General features: G+C 41.9%; 1 protein-coding gene across 1 annotated transcript in view; it reads left to right on the top strand.

Moving 5' to 3' along the window:
* Nucleotides 1-19: 19 nt before the first annotated feature.
* meis1b (Meis homeobox 1 b) overlaps nt 20-25,250 on the top strand; it is a 77,374-nt gene continuing 52,143 nt past the window's right edge. Inside the window, exons 1-7 of the mRNA XM_084949480.1 lie at nt 20-733; nt 2,457-2,677; nt 3,762-3,903; nt 4,218-4,268; nt 4,836-4,886; nt 6,030-6,173; nt 15,114-15,225. Of these exons, the coding sequence (XP_084805606.1) occupies nt 722-733; nt 2,457-2,677; nt 3,762-3,903; nt 4,218-4,268; nt 4,836-4,886; nt 6,030-6,173; nt 15,114-15,225 (733 nt within the window). The 5' untranslated portion in view covers nt 20-721. The remainder of the gene's footprint in view (nt 734-2,456; nt 2,678-3,761; nt 3,904-4,217; nt 4,269-4,835; nt 4,887-6,029; nt 6,174-15,113; nt 15,226-25,250) is intronic.

The following is a 25,250-nucleotide window of genomic DNA, read 5'->3' as shown; positions in this document are numbered from 1 at the left end:
GTTATGGCCACCACTACTTCCGGGTTTCGGCAGTCTGGTCCAGATCCTCCGCTCCTCCTCAGCTCAACACACACATCCATTGTACACAAACGGGCAGGCGGCTCACGCATACACACGCACTCACACACATGCAGACGCATACACGCGCACAGCATCGATCGTGGCTCCTTTAAGAAAGCCTAAGCCAGAATTATCACCCCACCTCCTCTTGATCTCCTCTAGACGCTTTTGCATAAGAAAATCAAGCCGGGAGCCGAGAGTGATCAAAGAAAACGAGGGGAGAGCTGCTTCATTTTTTAACTGTGATTGTGACCATTAACATTTAGGTGGTGCCGATCCCGTGGAGACGCACGTCGGACCATCATTCATCCGGTACTTTTGACAAGCCCTCGCGTTTTGACTGACAGGCGGAGTGGCAAAAAGCCATGAGAGTCGCCAGTTTTGTTTGAGGTGCTTTTTTATTTTCATCCTGGTTTTGGAAAAGGAGCCCGGTGCTGCTGCCCCGAGGATAGCCGAGGACCTATTTGCCGCGCCTGGGCTAAACTTGCACAGAAAGCGGGAGCTGGCTTCATCGTTCCGTGGAAAAAAAAGAAAAGGCAAACGGGATTTTGGCTGAAACATCTTCTCATTTATTTGGATTTTCTTTCTTTATTTCGTCTCCACCCTGGCCGCAGAGGGGATTTACCTAAAGTGAAAGGACGACCAGGGAGTGAGGAGGGTTATGGCGCAACGGGTACGTAGGGCAATCCCCCCTAAAAAGTTTCTCCAAGTCTGCTGCGCTTGAATGCTATGCTGCGCTGTAACGTGGCTTAATGACACACATACCCACACGGACACACATTCGCGGCGAAAGTTTCTGTCTTCTTCCTGACACACGGAGGGACGGTTTCATGTTTGGCGTGTTTTTGGCCCGGTATTACGCACGGTCGCTCTCGTTTGTCCCACAAACCGGCCCACTGAGAGACACTGGGAGCGTGATCATATCTCACATCGGCTGTGTTTTTTAGATTAGTTATGACAGGCCAGTTACTGGAAGCAAAATGGGGGAGGGCATGGAGGCAAAACAAATCTCTACTTTTCTCTGTTGACTGCTCCATCAAGCTTACTTATTGAGTATTTACGATCAAAATAAAAATTCCGTCGGTTGTTCGTCAATCGACGGCACGTCGTAGAATGCGTTTAAATATGCAAAAAAATAAGCCTCGAGCAAGTAAGGCACTTTTTCCCTAATAACGAGGTGATGACAAACGCTCTGATTCGCACAATCCAGGGACTTCTTTAGAGCAGCAGCTGAATCTTCACACGGATAATAAACAGCGTAAAAGCGGGGATGTTAGGGACACTGGACACATTTAGCTGCAGAATTTGGCACTGGGGCTACACCACGCTGGGGTTTGCACCTCTTTGCCTTTAGGGTCGACATGCTCAGCCTTAAGTGATAATGCATTTTACTCTTCCACCGGCACTTGTTTGTCACGTCTAAAAGAACGTCATTAATATTTCAAGCATATTTTCCTGTATAGGAAAAAAGCAAACCTCAAATAAGTTGCTTAATTCGACCTTTATCAGACCAGAAGCAACATTTCTGAGTAGTTACAAACCAAAAACATAAAGGCTGGGTGGTAATTCACTCAAAAGCGACGCATGAAAAAAGTTTGAATGTTCACCTTCGGTTAACAACATGAAAAACACAGCACGCGACTTGTGTTGTTTAGTTTTGTTTGCACTAATCATAGCGTGCTTGATAAGTAAGAACATGCTGCACAGTTACGAGCCTTTAAAATGAGAAACGCCGCAATTAACAACTTTAAGACTTTTGTTGTTGTACACTGTGACAACACAGGACTCCGGGTTTATGGTGTTAAAGCCCAACAACCGCCTGGTTAATGGCGATAATAATAACCGAGCCGTGTTGCTACAGTTTTTGTACTCCCAGTAATTTCGAACATATTGAATAATTCATATGTGTTTTTTCCTCCGGGCTTCAAGGGTCACTGGGAATGAGTCGAGAACAAAAACTAGCTTGCACTTCAGAATTATCAGTGCAGTTTTCTTACTGGAGACAACTCAGTTTTAGACTCAAGTCTTTAAAACTTTCTCTGATTATAAAATCAAAAACACAGACGTGAATTTGTCTCTCTTTTGCTTTACATTTCTTATTTTCTCCCCTCCTCAATTTTTAAGAACATTTATTTTTAAAAGGGCAGCTAAGCGTATGTGTACCTGAAAATTTTGGATTTTTTTAAAAAAACACGTTCTTAATTTTGTAAAATTAATTAAATTATTTCTTCAGCTTGGCCGAACTTTTTCTTAGAAGAAAAAAAACAACACTACAAGTGTCACTTCTCCTGCTACTCACTTTTACACTTCGCTGTTTTTACACTAAAGTTTTAATCAGTCTAATATAGTCTTGTACGTCTATATTCACTGTTGACCCGGGTGTTTGTTGTGTGCAGTACGAAGACTTGCCCCACTACGGGATGGACGGTGTGGGCATCCCGACCACCATGTACGGAGACCCGCACGGCGCCCGGTCCATGCAGGCGGTTCACCTCAACCACGGTCCCCAGATGCACACTCACCAGTACCCGCACACCGCCCACACCAACACCATGCCTCCTAGTATGGGCTCCTCCGTTAACGACGCTCTCAAGAGAGATAAAGACGCTATATACGGGTAGGTGCACGCCTTCGTTCCGTGGGGAAACTCACTCTGTCGGGCAGGCGTGTATCCAGGCCTGGAGGGGCCAGCTGGGGTGGGCAAGTGGGTGCAAAATCAGCCTCGTACAAAAGAAAACACAGGCTCGATGCCAGGGACAGCAATCTGTCCCGGTGAAGAGTTTAAGACACACTGGAACCCAAACTGATGCAGAGGCGCTGGGGAGGAGAGAGGCTAAGCGGGCTTCTCCTGCTCTTTTATTTTTTGGCATAATTTGGAGTGTTGTACTTTTCAGTCCAGTCATGTCTGTTGCGTGTTTCTATTGGGTGAAAGATATAGCAATATTTTTTGTACTCGGAAGACTCGCCAATCTCCTGTTGTTCCAATTATTTTTTGACTTGAATATTTCTGAAACAAGCTCACCTATACGCAGAGCCTTTTCCACCCCCAAGTTTTCCCGCTTATATTCCATTTAAAGCTTTGCCGTTTATTATAAGTAAAAAAAGTACAAATAAAAATAGATTCTGCTTTTTAACATTTTGAATTAATTGTATTAATTTGCAAAGCTTCAGCAAATTAAAAAAAACTGTTCAAAGAAAATCATTTATTAATTTACGTGAGTTTATGAAAATCTAAGAAGAGCGTTTTCAGGCCAGTTGCAGTTTTACCACCTTTTGCCACAGTGGCACAACTTCAGGTAGCGCGTTCACCTCCGCATTACCAGGCTGCACATATTTATTCTAAGGACTTTAACAATAAATAATAAATGTGTGCACATTTAACCGTCGAGTTTTTTTTCTTTCTTTTTCTTTGCCAAACAAACACACGCCCGTGATGCAAACGGAGACCTGTGCAAGAAATTGTTTGACAGACTCTAAAGCTTTTATGCTATTAGGCGCGCCTAGATTTAATCACAAAAGTCTGTCCGCTGTTTGAAGCCTTTCTCCGAGCCTCTGCATAATATAATAGCATGGGCTGCAGCAGCAGCAGTCCCCATGGGTGAGTTGTTGAAGAGTACCATGGCTGGCTAAATCTAGCCTGGAGTAGTCTTGACCCCGGCGCTGTTCTCTCTGGTGACATTTGCTATTGTGTGTGTTCCCAGGCACCCCCTGTTCCCCTTGCTTGCACTGATTTTTGAGAAATGTGAATTAGCAACTTGCACCCCCAGAGAGCCCGGGGTGGCGGGAGGAGACGTTTGTTCATCGGAATCTTTCAATGAAGACATAGCAGTGTTTGCAAAACAGGTCAGGAAACTTTGACTCTTCTTAATCTGCATGCTCGAGCAGCGTGAGCTCTCACCTGACAGTCCGAAATGTGCAATTCTGGCTTTTGTGCTTACACTTAATTCTGCACTGAAATGAATTAAAGAGACATCTACCATTCAAATTAACGCGATTTTTACAATGTTCTAATTTCATATTGTGCACTGTCTTTGCGAAGAAGTAACTAGTGTTCCGTTTAATGCGTGTATGTGAATTTAATATTACATTATATGTTAAAAATATCAGTGTGACGTTTTATATTCATATATTTTATAAAGAAATGTTTTGGGTTTTAGATTCGGGCAGAAAAACCTTTATTTTCATCGAATCCAGAATTGGATAATCTGGTAAGCTCTATATTTTATTATTGCACAAATGACATTTTTCTGCATTTTCGTACTGCATTTTTGAATATGCCAGCTGTTGTTTGGATGTGGCGGGCTTTTCATCTGTGTCAGGCAGCCACGTGGTGCTGAAAAGTTAAAGCAGGATTGCAGCTGATATTCCCTTTTTTGGGGCTGTTTGATATCATGATGGCCCCCGGTTGTATCTGCAGATGAAGGGCTGCTGTCAGACAGCTGTCACACACCTTTGAACCCTGCCTGGAAACTTATTCTATTCAGTCTTTCCACTTTGTTCAGTTTGATACTTTAAATGTAATGTTAGAGTAACGCTTCCCCTCGACTAGTTGGTGACTAATAGATCTCTGACTCTGAGGCTTATTGCAGCTTCAGTCTGTACTGTACGCCTGCTCTCCATATTGCAATAACATCCAAGTTTAATATCAGTTCCACATAAAATCCATTCACATGAATATTTTCCTCATCTACAGTTACTTGTATTGAGAAAAACGCGTCTGTTTAATATCAAGAGATGTGAACAGCTCATTTTTTATTGTTATTTTAATTTTTCAGATGATTCAAGCCATTCAAGTTTTACGATTTCATCTTCTGGAGCTGGAGAAGGTAATATTCTCTCGCCATTTCTGTCCACTGTGCCACTTCAGACCTATGGGCTGTATTTGCATAAATGTATTTTTGCTAGTCGGTTATAATTAGCGTCAAAATCAATCATGGGGCCATTTCTCTTCCGCGTTTAATCACGACGCAAGCTGTTACAACTGGAACAGATATCTCTGTGCCCAGTCTCTCCCATGTTTTAATGAAGTTTAATGCTGGCAGAAATTGCGTGCAAGGTGAAACATATAGGCGAATTTTGCGGGTTTAAAAAAATGATTCTTTGTGGAGGGCAAAAGGCCCCAGGCAACCATCTGTGGATAGAGGCAGTAGTGGGTGTAAAACTCTGATTTGTCTTCGTTTCAGATGGACTGCGATAGCCTCTAAAGCCAACTTTAGCCTAAACGTTGACATTCTCAAACATAATCAAAACTGTTAAAAAGTTTTCGTTTTTAAACTTATCTCCGTGCATGCACTTCTTTCCCTACAGATCTTGCTTCTCTACGGAAAGCTATATATTCTGTACATATAAACTCAGTAGCCTAAATAAAGTTTGAAGTAGTATTTTTTGCGCATGCGTTTATCCTTTTTCTGTTTGTTTCTCAAGCAGTCGGATGCGTCACATTGGCAGTGATAATATAATAAGTTGATGAAATTAAACAGTTTACCTTAAATGTCAGTCAAGCGGGTCACCCTCCTCTAATGGCCACAACCCAGGGCACTGATGATGAATTTAACACGGGTGTTGAGTGCGTTGTAGCCTCAGAGCCCTCTTGTCACTGTCAATTTTCGACGATATCTCTATTTTGAGAGGAGAAAAAAAATGAAGTTGACTATTCCATGCAGGACAGTCCACTGCCACAAAAGGCGCGGGAACCTTATCCTGAATCCAAAGTGATCTTTCAGTTTTTACAGACGAAAGAAAATTAACAATAAGTTAATATAAACCCGTAAACATAAGTTTAAAAGAAAGTTTATATATACGTATATAACGTTTAAATACAGATTCACAAATGTAATTTTTAGCTGTGTCAAAATGCACAAAAAGTCTTCGGGGCACTTTTGCGCGTCGAATCGGTGTCTTGGTTGCGCATGGCACTGTCGTGTAGTTTGGGTGAATGTGTAACACCTCTGCCTTCTTTCTCCCTTTAGGTGCACGAGCTGTGTGATAATTTCTGTCACCGGTACATCAGCTGCTTGAAAGGCAAGATGCCCATCGACTTGGTCATAGACGACAGGGAGGGCGGTTCCAAATCAGACAGCGAGGAAATCACGAGATCGGTGGCCCTTGATCAGGTACATCTCTCCATCTGCGTGTGTGTGTGTGTGTGTGTGCGCGCGCGCGCGCGTGTTCTCCCTGCTGGCCATTTAGCTATTCTGGGTCACTACTGTGCTGCGCTGCTATTTGCATATGATTAAAGACGGTTTCCATTCCATCCTTCGGAATGAAAAAAGAAAAGAAAAATCGGAATAATGTTGCTATTATTGGCCCATTAAGACTTGAACCCGGAACCGACCTGGGAAGATTAGCTTGAAAAAGCATCGCCATAAACTTGACCTGTTCCATGTCGATTTTAATTTAGTTCCTCTCTCCATTTCTCCCGCTCTTCTCTCTTTCTCTTTTTGAACCTAAAGCCTTATCAGCTCCTCTCTGTTTTGCAGCCCAGAAGAGAGCAGCAGCAGCATGGGCTGCACACTGTGGTTTAGATGCCTTGGTTTCTCCACTGTAGCTAGAGTTCACGGTTCATTTCGCGTCTTGTCAGTATTTTTCTTTAGACATGAGTGCACACTGCTTATCGAGACCCCTCCTCTCCCCCTCTTTTGTTTCGCTCAGAGCGCACAGATTCAGCGCCAATAAGACGGTTTATTTTCGAAAGCTATAGAAGCAGGGGGCATTAAAGGTAGATTAAGAAGTGTTTCCTATTGTGCAGATATCAGAGATAACCACAGCCTTCATTATGTGCTTCACTGACTGTTTGCACTCCGGGGACATTGTAGTGTGCGCACAGGCATGACCCTAATGGTCCTTACACTGCCGTTAAATAATGATAACAGCAACCGATCATTATAACTATGCAAATCTGGACTTGCGGCCATTAATAGCTCACGCCTTGTATGCAGGAAAGCGGGCTGCATGCACGTTTCGCTAAGTTATACCAGAGTTTTAAGAAATTACTTCGGAGTGTGGCGGCAATAACCTATAGACAGCGCGGGGGAGGGGGAATCAAGTGTCCAAATTAAAGGGATTAGTTGGATAGTCCGACATAAAAAGTAATGAAGCGATTAGGCTAAATAATTTAAATCCGCGGACTTCCATATGGTTGAGTGGCTGGTCTCAGAAGAGAGAGAGACAGCCAGCGGCTTTTATGTTCTGTGCTGAATGGGAGGACTGGGAGCCGATTGGGGCCCAACTGGGAAGAGCCTCACTCTGCTGCGCATGCACTCCTCCATCCCTGGCCCTTATGTCTGATTATGGAAATGAGAAAGATCACCCAGAAGATAATACTTCATTTAATCCAGGAACAGAATTAAATAACACAGACACCACTTGTGCTTTTAAGTGTCTCTTTAAACAGCCTGTTGTATTCTCTCAGGGATTCAGTTGTCAAATTTTTTATAGATAGGTCAGAACATGGAATGAAGCCTTATGGTATATAGATATTGAAATAGTGTGTTAAAACCCTTGGGATTCTAGGTATATGAAGAAAATGATGTTGTGCTTGCGGCACTGATGCAGATCTTTAATTGACTGTAAGATGAAGACGTGGCCTATTTTAATATAATGACGGTTGCCTACATATAGCCAATTCAGGCCAAAACCATACAAGCTTATGTTTACACTGACAGAATCGTAAAAAATGACCTACAGGCACAGTTTGTATTAAAACACAGAACAAACTTTTTTGACAGATTTGTAATACTGAGGGATGGGCTGATGTTCTGGTAGGATGGCCTAATGTGGCGACTGTCCACAAGAGCAGTCTGTGTGTAAATGAGCATATCCAAACAGGCAGAGGGTGCATGCCTCTCACCGCTGAATACTTACATTGTCAATCCAATGGCACTGCACTTCATGACTTACTTGTGGCAGAATATATATTTTTTAAAAATTTTTATGGGCTATTTTTGTGTGGCATCTTATCTGCAGTTGTTAGGTGGTGACATCCTTAACGGATTTGCATTGTGTGTGCATTATCTCTTTCCATATGTATTTTTAATATATGCCCTCGGGCATAAAGTTGAAGTGGACTGGAAAAAAATGCTGAGAATTTGCACAAAAGAACAATGTTAACAAGATGGAGAAAGCAGGCTCATTTATTCATAAACCAATTTATTCCAGTGAGGCGACTGTAGCAGAGGAAAAAAATGTCAGAGTAAAAAACTACTTTGAATTTATTAAACTCAACAATTCAACAACGCTGACTTTCTTGCTGCATTATGTACCCTTGCGTCATAACAGTGATTTTTCTGAATATTCTTTACATGTCTTTACATTTTTTTTTTCTTTTTTTTGTTTTCCGGCCTGCCTATGTGAGGAAATATGAAAGGACACTGAGCGCCTCTTTCAAAAGAAAGCAGAGCATAGCTGAGAGGTGAAAAAGTCAGAGGCTCTGCACTGGCTTGTGAATGCAGCCCAGCCAGTTTGGGCATACCCTCCTATGTTTGTGTGTGTCTTTCAGTGTGGGTGTGTGTGCGCGCACAAGCTCTGTGCATGCATCTGTCTGCAAGTGTATGCATATATGTGTGTGTATTTGTGCGTGTGCTGCTGTGTGTGCGTGTGCTGCTGTGTGTGCGTGTGTGTGTGTGTGTGTGTGTTCAGACTGGCTTGATAAATGCAGCACCCCCCTCAGGTGCTATGTGAGTGGAGTGACTGGTTAGCACCAGTTGGACTTTCTTAACTCTTTCCTTGCCGGTCTCTGGAGAGCTTTCCACCACATTCACGTTGATTTCCTCCCTTTGAGCTGCATGTTTTTGCCCCATTAGATCTACTTTGAGCTAATCAGTATGCAGACATAAAAAACACAAGAAGTTAATTTCGTGAAGGCCTTTAATGTGATCACGAATATTGCCGCGTCTGTCTCAATCTTCTTCTTGCTGTGAAAATATGGCAAGAGTTACTCTGCTGATTGTGTCCCTATTTGCCTGGCGCACACATTCACCTCAGTCTAAAGAAGTGGGGAGGTATTTCCACGCTGCTGTACGTCATTTACACATTTGCCTTTAATTGCACAGAGCGTATGGGGAGTGGTGTAGCAATTTGCTAATGAACTCTGAGGGCCCAGGCTTTCTGCTGTAGAGGACAACAGTACTAATAGTGATGAGGACTCACTACAAATCTCAAGAGCTCCTCTACTTGATTGAGCTATGCAGGCTGAAGTGGGACTGGAAATAATTGAAATTTCCTTTTAAAAATATTTACTGCCTGACTTTTTCTTTGATTATGAATGCTGAGTCTTTTCCTGAGAAGTTGAAATAATGTGAAAATAAGGTGAAATTGGCTGCAATCTGAAATAACATCTACAGTATACATTAGGGACCCGTTGCTGTTGTGCTTCTAACCTGCACAATCTTTTCTAAACAAACCCGGCTTGTTTGAGCTTTGTGTTGTGGTCACTGTGTAAGAATTTGCTCCTGATAGTGCTATCGCGGTATCTTTTTCCCAACAATTGGCACTGTTATGCCATACAAGTACGGGTTTCCAGGTCAGTGAGACCCAGCAGTGTTGGTTTAGGTAACTCTGGCGGTCAAAGAGTGACCCCTGCTCCCTCCCCACTCCTAGCTCAATGGAAACCATGACTGCCAGGGTCAGCCACTATTTTCCTAATCAGTACACCGCTATCGCTAATCTATCCGCTTCTCGTTGAAGTATGGATCGAGTTTCACCCGACTTAACAGGCGCACACACTCGCTCTGTTTTTTTCATCCCCCTCTCTCTCCTACAGTGGCACACTGCTGTTCTTAATACAAACTTTTGAATCATTGTAGTGATTGTTGGTAATAGCAGCTTTTGTAGTTGAATAGAAGAGAGGTTTGACCCCCACTCACCCCTTCTCTCCTCTACTCCCCCTTTGCCTAAACTCCCCCTTTTCTTCCATTCGGTAGTGAATGCAGGGCGGCTGTTGGGGATTCAACAAGTGATACAAAGAGGTGACCACGTGACTTGTGTGTTTCTTAGCCTCTTTATAATTGTGGTGGAATAGCAAGTAGGGGTGATTATGATTGAGCAACTCAAGACTGAAGTAACTTCAAAGAACTAGAATGTCAGGAGCCTCTCTCATGCCTTCATAATTTTTTTCACACATCTAAAGTGCGTATGTTTTGTTTTTTTATTTTGGTGTTATGGCCTTTTTTGTTAAAGTTGATTTATGAGTTGTTTTTAAAACTAGTGCTTAGTGCGGCCTCACTGTGTGACAGACACACTATGATAGTCAGAATTTCCCAGTTACAAATAAAGTTTTTGGTTTGTGTCTGCTGTTACTTATGATGGGCGGCCATGTCTGTCCCTGAGGCCTGCTGTGGTTTCTTTGGCTAAGTAAACAATAACCTGGCTTAACACATGTGTACTTAGCTAATGGAAAGTTCCTCTCCCCCTTAACCCCCTGCAAGCCTCTGACAATGGCCACCATCACAAACAACCCGTCTCCAAGGAATCCACCGAGAACATCCCAGCGCAGTGGCTCCAAGTCAGACTAGGCTAACGAAGAAACCACAGCAAAACGTGTCGTTAACTAATAATGCCCACCTTTCCATTGCTTTGTTTGGGGTTCGATGGCGTGGAGAAGGGAAAGCACTTGAGCTAATGTTTTTGTTTGGATTTCAGCTCATAGAGGGTAACCAGGGAGTCTATAGTAAGAGCTGCAGTAGAAGAGGCCACAGAGGAAGGGAAATCAGTTTGTCAGTTTCCACGAGTGTCATCTAAATGGACTTTGAAAGCTCTGGTAATTATCTTAAACATGTAATTATCTTTGGTTGTCTCTATGAGGTTAACCCACCGGTTTTAAAAAGCCGTTTGAAGAGTACCTGACGGCTATTGAGTGTAGCATACTTTACTTACTCAAGAGACCAAATCCAGTTTTCTCCCTCACCCCCTTTAGCAATTATAAGGTTATTTCTTCTTTCTTTGTCTATTGTGAAGAGTTAGGGAGGAAGGGGGAGTGTTGAACAGAATGGGAGGGAGTGAGGGGTCTTTTCTCTCTACACCCCCCCCCCCTTTTTTTTTTCCACACGCATACCATTATCAGCCCCTCTTTTCATTTTGGAAGCAGTAATATTGCAACAAGGGGAGGAGAGGGGTGGAGAGAGCACAGAAAACCGAAGTAGTCGGGCAAGCACTTGCCTGGCAGGTTATCAGAGAGGCAGATCCTGCTTTATCTAGTTACAGTGAAAAGCAAAGTAAACAAGAGTTTACAATAGCTGGCCTTTCAGCCCCTTTCACTTACAGCTTTCCCACCAGCATTCAGCTGAGTGGCAGAATGTGTCTGGAGTTATTGCATGCCATCTTGCTGCTGCAACACATGGCATTCTCGCCGGTTTCAACTTGAGAAAGCAGTGCTGTTGCAAAGGTCAAAAATGGTGTTAAAGAAAACTACCACAGAGAGTAGATGCACCAAAGAATTCTGGGGGATGGAGTAGCTCAACTGTCATCTTTGATTCAGATGTACCACCAGTGAAGAGTGTATGTGTGGGGGGTTATTTGGATATTTATGTCTGTGCCTGTAAGTATGCACATATGATTATTTCCGCACGCTCACTGGCACAGAGTGAAAAGTAAATATCCATATCATTACAAAAGATATTTCAGAGTGAAGAAAGGGAGAAGCGTAGGTGGGGGGGGCAAAGCACAACAACCTTAACCATTTTCTTTATTATTGCAAATGAATTGGCAAGGCAACATTTCTTGCATGAGTGCTTGTATGATATGGGGCCTGGCACAGCCAGAAAGGGAAGCTCCTCTTGCATCTAAGACGCGGCACAATGAGAATGCATTGGATTGGAATGCCTCACCGATCATAGTGGAATCAGAATTTCCAGCAAGGAAAATCTTTTCATGGCGAATTAGGGTGGTGTAGGGAAGAAAAATGGTAATGAAAAAAAAAAGGTATGCATGGCTCAAAAACAGGGTTCCCACAGCTTGGCGGCACCGATTTAAGAACTTTACCTAAAGATAGGCAGAATAGAATGTGGAAAATTGAATTTACTAAACAATTAAGCATTGAATTAATGTGCATCCTGCACAGGAGACGGTGGGTAAAGGGAAGAGTTAAAGAGAGGGGAACGGAGAGGTAGTGAGAGACTATGGCGGCTCATTAAGGGACAGAATAAATCAAGCGTGCTGCTATGTGTGCAGAAGGACAAGTTTCTCCTTCTTTCCACTACCTCAAGCTTTCTATTTATGCATCTATTCATCTTGAAAATTTACATACCCCATATTTTGAAGGTGAAGATCTTTATTGTGTGCCGTAGTCTTGCTGGCACAGGGTGTGCATTGTTTTGTTTCCCTGTGTCTTGCGGTCAAGGTGTGTGCTTTTGTTAAATAGAGGCTGTGGGTATGGCAGCGATGTGATGTGTTTGTATAAGGTAAATGAAAAGCGTGTTTGTGAGTGTGAGTGTGTGTGTGTGTGTGTGTGTGTGTGCACACAAACCAAGTGATCAAAAAAATTTTACTTGTGACTGGGTGTGTGTGCAAATGCACTGCATGACCTGTGCGCACTGCTACGAGTGTTTGTTGGTTGTGTGTTTTCAGCCGTGTGTGCAATAATTGTGTGTTAGATCAGTGTTAGGCCCTTTCCATCCAAGCGCGGCCTGCGATTATAAATAAACTCCTCATCCCCGCGGAGATGCCACCAGGTCCTGTCTCAGCCCCGCCCCGTTTCCCGTGGGGCCTCAGTGGCCACCTCCCAGCAGGCAAAGCGCTCTTTTGTTCAATTACAGCTAATGCAGTAGTTTGCCATTTCCCCCTCCACTTTCTAATTATATTTTCAAATGGAATTTGTTATAGAATTAACAAAAAAAGAACATGGGGGGGGAAAAATATCCTTTTTGCAAGCTGAGGCTCTTGGGTTTTTAATACTTGCTGTTCGACATCCCTGGGGTACTGTACTATTCTTTTTCATTGCGCTCTGAATAAACAAGTTCTGCTCATATTTTAAATGCTTCACTTTTGAAAAAAATGGCAAAAGCCGGAGTTAACTTTTTGCTCGCTGAGCATGTGGTCTGGATTACCTCACTTCTGATGTTCTCTGGAGTTAACTTGGTCATGCACGGGTGTTTCATTTTTCAATGTTCTACGGTCAGCAAAAAAGAATTTGTAAGAGGTGGAGAAGGGATCTTTTTGGTATCTTATCCCTGTTAAAATCAGCGTTTATCTAACCAGTCGCCATCCTAGTCATGCCTTTGTGCAGTGACTCCCCTCTTTATTGCAAAGCCTCAAAGCCTAATTTGGAAAACAACAATTATATTGTCCATGTAAGCACTGGAATATAATTTCATAGCCCAGGAACATCAAAAGAGCTCTAACAGACCCCAAATGTGTTGAATTTGCTGACTTTTCTTTTCTTTTCTGTTATTCTATTCCTTCTATATTTTGTTTAAAACAAACCTGAGTCATGAATTAGTGTCTGCCTTTTTATAATGCTAAACTCAACTTGAAACCCTCTTGCTGCGGCAGAGCCAATTGTAGTGTCCCAATTGAAACCAGTTGTTCCCCAGTGTGCTCCTCTCGTCTCCTTTCTTGCTTCCTCCGTGTGGGTTTCTATCAGTCATTTCGTCGCAAAGCCCTAAAAGCGTGATGCAAACACCACATTGCCCCTTGATATCTCCTTCATTTGATTTCACCGAGCAAAGATAGGCTCATGCGGGCGGTAGAGGAGGCTCGATAAGTGTTTGTCTGCGTGTGTTTTGTTTGTTGCGTTGTTTTTTTGTGATAGCAAACTGTGTGTGATAACACATTAGATTCCATTTCCTTCTATTCTGAAGTCTCTTTCTCTCCTGTCCTCAGCGCTAATGTTGCTTTTCAGAGGCACTCAGAGATAAGAAGTAACATCTGGTTTAGTTTCAATAGTACGCAGCGGCTTTGTATGGGGCAGGGTGAGATTTCTATGTGTTTTCTTTGCAGGCTGTATGCACAGTGTATGTCTGTTTGTAAGCATCGAACCTGTATATATGGGAGAAAACTTGACTCCTCTATTTTTTTTTTCTGCCTGCATCTGTGGACACTATTTTGTGTGTGCATGCGTGTGTGTGTGTGTGTCTTTGGTTTTTACTCCTTTCTGGGCCATTAGCTCTCTACCATCCAGTGTGCAGCTGACACTCATCTGGCCTAAGACACACACACAAATAACTATATATAAATAAAACCCTGTCTCCTGAGTCTCTCTGTCTAGTCAGCTGCTTGTGTTTTGATGACACAAACTAGTAAGAGTAAAAAGAATCTTAGTCTGCTGTCAGTCAAGTTTATCTATTTAAAAAAACCCTTATAGAAAAAGGAATGAGTTTTTATACTTTTGCGTTGCTTAGACTTTTTCATTTCTTTAAAATCAGCCTTAGTTTGGTTTGTCATGCAATACTTTTTCTTCTTCTTTTTTTTTTTTTTTTGCTCAACTGTGGGAAAACTTTAGCTTATTTGATTATGTCCCAGTCTTGGCTCTGCTGCCTCAGATGAAGTTTAATTCAACATTAGTGGGACTGGTCATCCATTTTTCCCCCCCTTTCCCTTTTGGACAAAAGAGAGGAATTATACTTATGTAGCAATACTTTGAGTTATTTACCTCGCGCTCTCTCTCTCCCTCCTTCTCCACTCTGCTCGGATGACATCACTCCCTGGCGCTTGCTGAAGCCTATCTTAAGTTGTAGCTGTTTTGTATTTTCATCTGCTAGTGGTTTGAGCCAAATGGAGGCAGCCGCAGATTGCATGCCTCAGAAAGCTGGGAACTAATACAACATGTTCACTTTCTATTTGTCTGAGCTTTTCTCTTTATCAAGCCCCAATAATCCTTATTCCATAAGACTGTTGCAGGGCCTCACACACACTGGATGACTGGGCTGAGAGTTGGCAGAGATTGATTTCATTTGAGTTTGACTGGCTCTCTTGGACGTAATGGACATTACATCTAGACCAGAGCTTTCAAAAGATGATAATGAAATTTGGTTAAAAATCACAATAACACTTAAATCAGTGAAAGTTGAGTATTCGATTAGCTGATTAACCTTTCGATTTTGTCTCTCTCTTTTTCTCAGACGTCCTGGAACAGAGATCACGATGACACGGCGTCCACGCGCTCTGGAGGCACGCCGGGACCATCCAGCGGGGGACACACATCGCACAGTGGTGACAACAGCAGCGAACAAGGTAAGAGATCATGTGACAGAGGACAGGGGCACCGTTTATGTGTTGACCAAGATGCAGAGTATATTATACGACATCCGTCAGAGAAAACTTTATTATGTGTGAGGACGAAGTGAGAGAGGCTGATTCAGAGTATTTGGAAAGGGGATTGGTTTTTGCAACAGAACTCACAGAGGGGTCAGAGGTCACGGTCAAGTATGTGAAAGCTCCTCTGGGATCTAGTAGGGACTTTTCATTTTGCATAGGAACACATAAACAGTGTAGACATATTTTGGTAGATAGTCTTTACCTGAGTGCAGCAACTTTTTTGTTTTTGTTTTACGCTCCTCTCTTTGGGAATTCATGCACTTGAAAGTGTTTAGAGAGTGTAAAATCCCCCACATTAATAACTTGTTAAAATAACTTATGCTGTGAAGCTTGAGACCTTTATTAGAGGTTGCTTACATTTACAACAGTCTTTGCATTCATGCCGCTTCTATTCTGAACTAATCTGGAAGAATATTGCATGTAAAACATGCAGTCTGATCATAATTTAATCCTATTTTTTTATTGTTATTGTGCATACACTTCCAATACATACTCTCCCTTCCACTGGACAAATCTGCCAGAGTTGGATATCTACATGCAATCAGAAAATATGTGTGTGCCTCTGAGTGTGTTAAAGAGGCTGTGAGAGAGAGGCAGCAGTGGGAAAATGGTGGCGGTGGGAAGGCGCTGCAAACAAACTGTAGTCAAAAAAGCAACTTCATATATTATTGAAGGCGATGTCAAGGCGAGCAGTTTGCAGGGTTGCCAGTGCCAGGAGGCAGAGCCTGGGTGGGAGCAGAGAGCGCCGCCATGCCTTCCACTCCAACGAGCAGCCATTTATATAGTCAACACACACACATACTCTGTCTCTCTTTGTCTCAGTCTGTCTCACACTTGGTCTTGTTGTCTCTCCTTTTTTTTTTTTTTTTTATTTCGCGCACATTTTCTGTCTTGTATATGTATGCGCTTGACTCTCCCTCTTCAGTAATGCTCAGGACTGAGAGGTCAGACACGAGTTGAGACAAAATTGAAATAATATGGAGGAGGAGACCAAACTGATAAAATAAGAGTGAAATTACAGTAAAATGGGGGAAGACAAAGAGATATTGTGGAAATGTGTCTGCACTCCTCTGCCTGTGATGAGTAATGGTCTGGGGCAACCAGGCGAGATCTGATTGGTCGCTCTAATGAGTGTGCTCTGTGCAGAGTTTGGGCTCCTGCTTCTGTGACCTTTGCCCTCTATTGACCAAACTGACACTTCATTTTTCACATCTTTCCAATTATAGACCCGCTCCTTATGTCTGCCCACCTCCTCCGACTCTCTCGCATCACCCTCTATCTCTTCATATCTCTGTTTCCCCAACTCCTTTTCCAGGCTGTTGCAGATTTTTGTTTGTTATTAAAGTAATTACAGAGTATAATGGAGGGTGTTTTGTGTGTGTGAGAATGTGTATGTGCTTCAGCAAAATGAATGATGTGCTTTGATTCGTCCAAGTGTTGCAGGATGGCAGCTAAACATCATGCATGTATATGTGTATGAGGCCGTCAAACATGGTTGCTAGCGTTTTATTTATTCTATTTAACCAGGAGGTGCAATAAGACACATCAAACTGTATAAAACTCCATCAAGGTTTGGTGGAGAGGCTCTTGGAAAAAGTGGAGGCTGTTACAGCATGTGATTCTAGTTTTAGCCCATTGGCATTTCAAAAATGGAAACTTCTTCCCTCAGACAAAAACTCCAGAGGTTGATGGTGTAAAGTGCTATTATGATATATAGTTTTTAAAGCAGAGTGATGTCGCACATCCATGTGAATAAATACATATAAAATTGCACAATAGCTAAGTATGACTGTGCCAGCCTTTTTAATGTGTTTAGTTGTCGTTGTTTTTTTTTCCTTGTTACAACTTGTCAGTCTTGTTTTTGCTTGTTTGAAGTGAAAGCACTCCTATATGTCCTTTCAGGAATATATAATTGATTGATTGAGATTTGAGGCACAATCAAGTTCTACTGTTTAGTCGGATAACTCGTAGGGACGATAACATGTCCGCATTCGTTTGGACATGTTGTGCATTTTTACTTAATTTGTATTTTTTATCCAGGTAACGTTTAACCAGCTTTAATAATGTCTTTTCAAAGCTGACAACTCTCCTGCTATGTGCCCGTATATGTAAGTCCACATGTATGTAGCACACACACAGTGGTGAGCATTAGAATGCAGTGACAACAGTAAATACTGGAGGACATCTTGGACCAGTTTCAGGTTTATATGGGTTAAGAGCTATCAGTGCCACGTCATATTGGCTCTGGCAAATTCTGTGTCAGTCACTTGGTAATCCCAGTAAGCTGGTTATTTATCTGTTTGGCACTTTACTCACTCTCTCTCCCCAACAGCTTCACCCCCCCTCTCTCTTTCATCTCAACATCCTCCCTCTCTTCTCCAGTTTTCCCTTGTCTCCCACCTACTCTCCTGTCTCTCTTTCATTTTACTGTCAGACGGTTTCTCTCTCCCTCCTTGTGTATCCTTGTGTTTTTCTCTCTCTCCTCCCTCTTTTTTCTTCCTTGCCTCCCACTCGCTCTAAAACACCACCTTTGTTTATCCTTCTTCTTTCCCGTTCTCTCACCTCTCTTTGTTCCTTTTGCGCTCTAATTCTTCCCCATCATTCCCTCTTACATTTTTCACAGCTCTGTTTTCCCTCTGTGTTGTACATTTTGCCATGCTTTTTGCTTATCTTTTCTTCTGTTGCTATTTCTTTCTCCGCGAATAATACAATTTTTCAGATTTTTACACTCATTTATTCAATCTGCCCCATTTCTCAATTTTCACTTTATTTCCTCTTCCCTTTGCACCTTTCTTTAACCTTTTTTTCTTCCTTTTCTCTTTGATCACTTCTTTGTTTCTCTGTTATTTCTGATCCCTTTCCTTTACCTTTTCCTCCTTTCTACCTTTTACAGATTGCTTTCTCACTGACCTTTCTCTCTCATGTCTCTTTCTTCCCCACTGCCTGTAGAGCTGCACAGCTAATGGCCATCTTTCTCTTCTTTGCTCATTCCCTCCATTTTCATTTCATCTATCCTTCAACTCACCTCCTCTACTCCAGTTCTTTCAAGTACATCAGTCCATGTCCTCACACTTTCTATACCTCCTTTAGCACTCAATCTTTGTATAATTCCTTGTATCTGGTCTTCTTATCGTCTACCCCACGTTCATCTCTTCTTAATCCTCCACCTATAGTGGCGCAAAAGAGCGATGCTGTCTGTTTGCGGGCCTTTAACTAGTGAACTCTCCTCTCATCTCTCTCTTTTTTTCTGAGGCTATTCCTGTGACAAACACATGCTTCACTCTTTCCTCTTTTCTTAAGGGTTCACTGGCCACTGGTATAAAATTTTCTCTCTATCCGGAAGTGTACTCGTGTTCCCAGATTCAACAGTGTAAGACTCATGAGAAGGGATTTGCATTATATAAAGTTGGTGTTCACCATGTGAATCTTGTTGAATTCATTTGTGGGAAAAATATTTTTCACAAAGCAAATTAAATGATAATTATATAATGTACTTTTAATAATAAGCTAGTTAATAATAACTCTTAAACCAGCAGATGTTTTGCAGTGCTCTGAGTGCCACAGTGACAATGTGAAAAAAACAACCCTTTTTTATTTTTGCGTGTGGTGACAATGTTCACATGCTGCGTTCTTAGTTATGGTATTTGTGCTTTGACCACAATGCCGATGGTATTTTTTAGCACTAAATTCCATTGGCAGTTTAAAAAAAAAAAAAAAAATGGAGGGAGGATCACATTTGCTTCACATATGTCATTAAAATCAGTCCTGGGTGTCTCCTTTCTCCCTAAAGAGCAGACAAAGAAGAAAGCCTCTTATTTTTCTCCTCCCTTTCTCTGGGATGTCTTTGTAAACATCCAGCAAGCATCGACAAGTAGAGTCGGAGAGCGACCCTGTAGTTAATTAGTCCCGCTCTATTAGCCCAGCTGTTTGCTCGCTAGTTCCTACCAACAGGCTCCTTTGTTTAATACCCAGAAGCCCTCTGGAGAAGCTTTTCTGCAGCCTTGGATCTTGCTTTTCTGTGAAAAGTATAATGCTCGAAGGGCAGAGGAAAACCTAGCAGATCATATATGCCTGCGATGGAGGGGTGTCCCTCATGGACATGAGCGGGCCTTCTCATTTTCTCCCAATATAAAATACTCCTCTTTGCCTGTGTGAATTTGTGAGGACACCCCTTGGCTTCTCCGAGGGTCTGGCGTGCAAAGGAAACAGAATAACATTCAGGCACTGAATTGGGCAGCTGCAGCGATGTGGTATGTGAGTTCAGCAGAGGAGCGGAGCAAAGTGTTTGCTCTGTTTTTGAAAGCTACAGGGTTTCCTTCTCTGCTTGTCAGAAACATCCAGGGAGTGAGGCGATGACTGGTGATATTAGATATGTATCACCAATTACCCAGACCGTTTGTAAAGAGTACAGTGTGCCGCGCCAAGACAAATAGCTCCCTGTAAGGCTATGTGTTGGTGTCTGCATGCATTTTATGTGTCTGAGTAGTAGTCTGAGATTTAGGCATGTTGTGTGATGCCTAGCTCCTTTTTTTTTTTTTTTTTTTTTTTAAATTGGCTTGTATATTTGGAATAATTTAATTTATGCTCATATTATTCTGTGTAACTAACCGAAAGTCTGTAAAACCAAGTCTAAAATGTTTTCATAGTCCAATAAACCAGTTCATCTATTTTGCACACGCTGATGTTTAAACTAATGTTTCTAGTTTTCACTTTAAAATTCCTGTATGCTTATTGTACATTATGATTAGATAGATGTCATCTTTGTGAAGACTGCGAGTACTGACGAAGGCAACATTTGCCCAGTCCCAGCTGGGATTAGCCTGGTGAAGGATGTGGCATTTGGCCTACCACTTCTTGAGGATGTGGCTCTAAAAACATTTGGATAGTCAACTTCGCTGGTTTGATATGTATTTGAATGAATAGATCATCCTTGCATTCGCTGTTAATCACTGCGTATAACCTCCAGTGGCCGCAAATTCCCATTGATCAATGTGGAATATTCCTGTTGTTGTGATCCATTCATTTATCCATTTATTCACCCTCCAATCTCTGTGCCCTCCAACAAGGTCAGGCCACACAGGAGCTGCTGCTTTCTGTTGTCTCATTGGGCAGTCTTCAGTCCTAGGGTGGGCAAACAGGGACATAGACAGAGGTGCCAGGCAATCAGCAGCCTGCTCTCCTCGTCCAATCATTCAGCTTCACGTGGTGCCCTCAGAGTCACTGATTAATTGGTCCGATTGTCCAGTAGACTGGAAGAGAGAACTCTGTGTGTCTGTGTGAAATAATCCCCTCCCCGACTTTCTTTTCTCTTCCAGGAGTTCATAAATGCACTTTTCTTTTCAATTTTTTGTTGCAATAATGAGCTAAAGACTAATAACTGAGGGAATCAGATGCACTTTAATAAATAAGTCCCGGAAGGCAGTTACAGTGTATTTACAACACAGGCCCACATTGAAAACTTTTAATAGTCAGTGATTTTATTCATTCATGCAAAATTTGTAGATTCTTCACAACCAAGTATTAAAGAACTTATAGACATACCTTAAAAAAAACTGTATTTCATTTTGTGAATGCATATATTGTCTAGACACTGTCTAGACGTTATCGAGGAAGATCCTACGTCCGGTAATTGTCTTACTGGTGTCCAGCTTTACCGGTAATCTGTTTAAATGTGAGGCTCTGTGGGCAGATAAAAGGTTTGTGGCTCCCTTGATTAGACTGTAGTCCGTATTACTGGAGGTGTGTAAGTACAGTAGCTGGCAGACACAAACAGGATTCAGTCTTTGATATCTTCAGAGCGTGAACACAGGGAAAAGAGGAGAAGATGAAAGTGGAAGAAAAAGACAGCGAGAAACAGAAACGGAGCAAAACGAGAGAGTGCGATGAGGAGGAAGGGAGAGATTCTCAGGGTGAATGCTGGGACACCATCTCGATGCTTTGTTGTGTCAAAAAGAGGGGCAGAACAGTTACCCCTGATTAGTGTGTTAAATGATGCAGAGTGCTGTTTGGGAGTCTATTGAGGAAAATATGCCACTGCTAGCAAATAAAATCTTCAGTCAGTCCAAAGGTGAAAAAGTTTTGGCCGTGCCACCTTAAGCTTGTCTTTGTCCCTTAGGGGGTTAAAGGAAAGTGTGCAAGCATGTGCTAATGCGTCAAAAAGAGTTTCATATCTACAGGGTCACATGAGCTTAAAGTTTCTGTTTAATAAAATTAATGCATGAAAGACTTATATAAAGGGTAATTGCATCACAGAACACCTTGGGGAAACATCCTTGAACAACTGAGTGTTGCTGGTCGCTATGTTTATTCAGTCTAAACTGGATTACTGCATTATAAACATTATTATCTGTGGTTATCTGGGAAAAGAGATGTTTGGCCTCTTGGTGTTCAATCACAACCTTCCTCTCTCAGATTCACAGAGATCTTTACAGCCTCGCTATCTCTCAGTGGCTGATGCGTCGGCCAACATGTTATGACTCGCCTTGCAGAAAATGATAGCCCTTGATGGCTTTTTATTGCCTCATAGGCAATAAGAAAACTCAGAGTGGCCGGAGTTTTCCCCCACTCAAAAAGAGGAAATTGTATCAGGTTCCCACAGTGAGAGGCCAGTTTGCTTTTAGGATTAGGGCTGGTGTCACACAGCCGCTGAGTTTGTGAGGAAGCAAGGGTCTGAGGTATAGGTAAACAAAGTCGTCTCCTCCCCTCTGCATCGTTTCACACGTGAAATGATCGTCTACTTTGTCAGTCAGCTTCGCTATCTTTGTTTTATTGGCACAAATGTGTCTCGTGTGTAATAAAGTAATAGTTATAAAACCTTTTCTGATAAGATGTCAGAACTTTTTTGACTCCTTGACTCTGGGAATTGTGTGCTGTGTGTTGCTGAGTGTTGGTTTCATATTTGTACATACTGATTTTTTTTTTTTCCTACCACTGCTTCTGTCTTATTTAATGGAGACTTGACTTAAAGAAACAGAAGAGAAGAAACATTTCTCTTTGTCTGAATCTCAGCCTGTCTGTTGGTTACATATGACCAAAGAAATGCAAAGTCTAGAGACCATCGCAATATGTCTTTCACAATTTACATGAAATACATATTCATAAGTGCATACGTGCACTTGCATGCACACCAACTAGCTTCTCTTTCCCTTCACTCCATTGGCTGTTATGTGCCTTCACTCAGTCTTTGTGCTAGTTCAGGATGTGTTCTGCTTAAGTCTTCAAAATGACATGAGACAAAAAGTGCTCACTTAATGCGTTGCTTTTATTTATTTTAAAGTTGCCTGTGTTGCATTTTATCTCTCTCATTTCACAGACAAATGCACTTAGGTCAGATCATGTAGTTTGCTGTCGTTTCAAGAGAGAAAAGGGTTCTACTTCATTTGTTCCACAGAGGGAGTGCAAGCGGGAGTTAAATGTATCTTTAGCTCCCATGTTATAATTGTGGCACACTAATGATGTAGACACATTCTCACTGTCTGTTTACAGGAAAGGCTCTTCTTTAATTTGTGACTGGCGTGAATGCCAAATGCTTATATCTAATTACTGGTATTTGCTAAAAGATACTATTTACTCACCCCTCTTTGCCTTGTATGTCTGTGTCTGTCTCTTGTGTGTCAGGGTGGGGAGATTATGATAAGAAAAGTTAAATATATAAAAGAGGAAGACTGTGGAATATTTTTCTGTGGGTAGGAAATTAAATTCATATAAGAGCGAGATTTTTCACACATGCCTCAAGTTTTCAGACTTAAATCGTTTTGAATCAGCACCCATAAATCCAAGATTTTGTTTGAAAAGTGTCAATTGAGATCTCCTTTTGGGTTTATTTTTTGCAAAGCACCATAATTTGCACAATTGTAGTATCACTGTTCCTTAAAAAAGATGCCACTTTGGTTAAATTGATATCTTTCTTTCTGTTCTCTCGCTATCTGTCTATATATAGAAAATGTATATATATATCCCCTTTCATGTTTGATTTGCAAACCTAAACCGGTGGAAATGTGGCAATGCACTTGTCATGCAAATGAATGGGGAAAAAGTTAAAGCACGCTCATGCACGTGTGTCTGTGTGTTTCTGTACATGTGTAGGGGAAACTAGTGAATCTAAATGGTGACAAAATTTCTTTACGTTGTGCATTCCTTATAGTTTTCTGTTTTCAGTTCAGATCAAAATTGCATTAAATCATACAGAGACCCACAAACACAGCAGATTCAGGACCAAACGCACACCAACAAGCTCTTAGGAGCAAGAGCATGCCTTGGTTCTTAATCGTGGTTCACAGAGAGTCTGACAGTAAAATCACAGCAACTCATCGCTTATGTGTCACAACACATTATATCTGGCCCAGAAAACGACCTTAAACTCTCTCTGCTTCAGTCTTCCTCTCCCTGCTAACTCTTTCTCCCTCCTCTTCCTACTCCTCCCACACCTCTTCACTTGAAAAAGAGCTGAGCTCAGGGCCCAGGAGGCCTCTGATCAGATAGATGTTAACTTTTCAGGGAAAACCCTGATAGCAGACTGGAAGACCACAGAATTTAGTCATCTCTGCCAGTAGACACCAGGAGTCAATGGCCAGCTGAGTTTTTGTGAGCATTTTATTTTTGTAAGTATTGGAGGAAAAGCTACAAGTAACATCTCCTTTTTATTTTTTATTTTTTTTGTATGTCAGAGACGTGGTTTAAGCATTCACTTGGGCAGAATTATAAAAAGGGAGATAAGGAAAAAGGCAAGGAGAGGCAACGCAAAGCAAAAGGTTATTAACACTTTGTTCAAAGGAGAATCATTGTTTAACTCCTTGGCACACACAAAAACACAGTAATGGGCAACACTCACATGAACAGAGCACATTATTTATTTAAGCTTTTGAGAAAGAGATTAGCCCCATCATCCTATGCTCTTAAGCTAGCCAAGGGGTCCATGTTCAGGAAATCCTGGCTTTCCTGACACACAGGCTTACGGGGGAATCTTGATCAAGTAACGTTTATATGATAACAATGCATTTCATGTGGGTATGTTTAGTATGATTTAGTCTTTGAATTTGGAGTGATTAGTCGAAATAGTATTAGGAGCTAAAAGGGAGTGGTGAAAGACAGGCAGAGAGGGGAACAGGAGGTTGGCTAGAGAGCGAAAAAGAAGGCAGAGGATGCGAAGTACTTGTGCCAACTGAGCATTTTGTTTTCCTTTATTATTAGCCCCATCACAGTGGTTAGAGTCCAGCTTAAAGCTACAAACAGTGAAGTGCTAATTTTAGCCTCCAAAGAGGATAAGGATAACTAGCTTGCTGCCAGTATGCCATATGTTCCCCTGCCGAATACATTGTGTCAGGAATATTTTCACCCCACACCCACACACCATTTCCCTAAAACACATTTCTAAACAAACACAAGTGCATATTCGATGTTTCAGCATTTTTGAAGTTTGGAGCTTTGCTTTTAAAAGACTTAACAAACGATCAAAACACTTTAACATAGACTAACATTAAAGTTGTTTTAATTACAGTTGATATCTTTGTAAGAATAGAAATATATGACAAACTGTAATGTTCATAAGGGATACGGTTATTTTGGCATCAGTCAGCTTTCTTTCCCCCCCATTAGCATAGCTTCCTGCTGCAAGGTAACATGTGGCCTTCACTGTAATCTTCTGCAACTTGGCTTATATACTCACTTGCCAATATGAGGCCTGTAGAAGAATAAAAATGAGCCTCTCTCCATCAACACACATGCATATGTTCACATGTAAATGCAACTCTCTATTATTCCCTCGCTCTCTGCCTCAAATTGAAATAATTCAATTTATGGACAGTTCCAGACCTCCCTGGCTAAGACCATTATGCATGAAGCTCACCCCCCCCCCCCCCCCCCCCCCCCCCTTTCTAACAAAAGAAGGGGAGAATTTACCAGCCGGCTCTCCCAACAACACCCACACAAAGCCAATTTCATGC

Source organism: Perissodus microlepis, chromosome 13 (genome assembly GCF_051167445.1).
Source record: "Perissodus microlepis isolate ML-2025 ecotype Zambia chromosome 13, ASM5116744v1, whole genome shotgun sequence".
Lineage (NCBI taxonomy): Eukaryota > Metazoa > Chordata > Actinopteri > Cichliformes > Cichlidae > Perissodus > Perissodus microlepis.
This window is presented reverse-complemented; position numbering and strand designations above follow the sequence as displayed.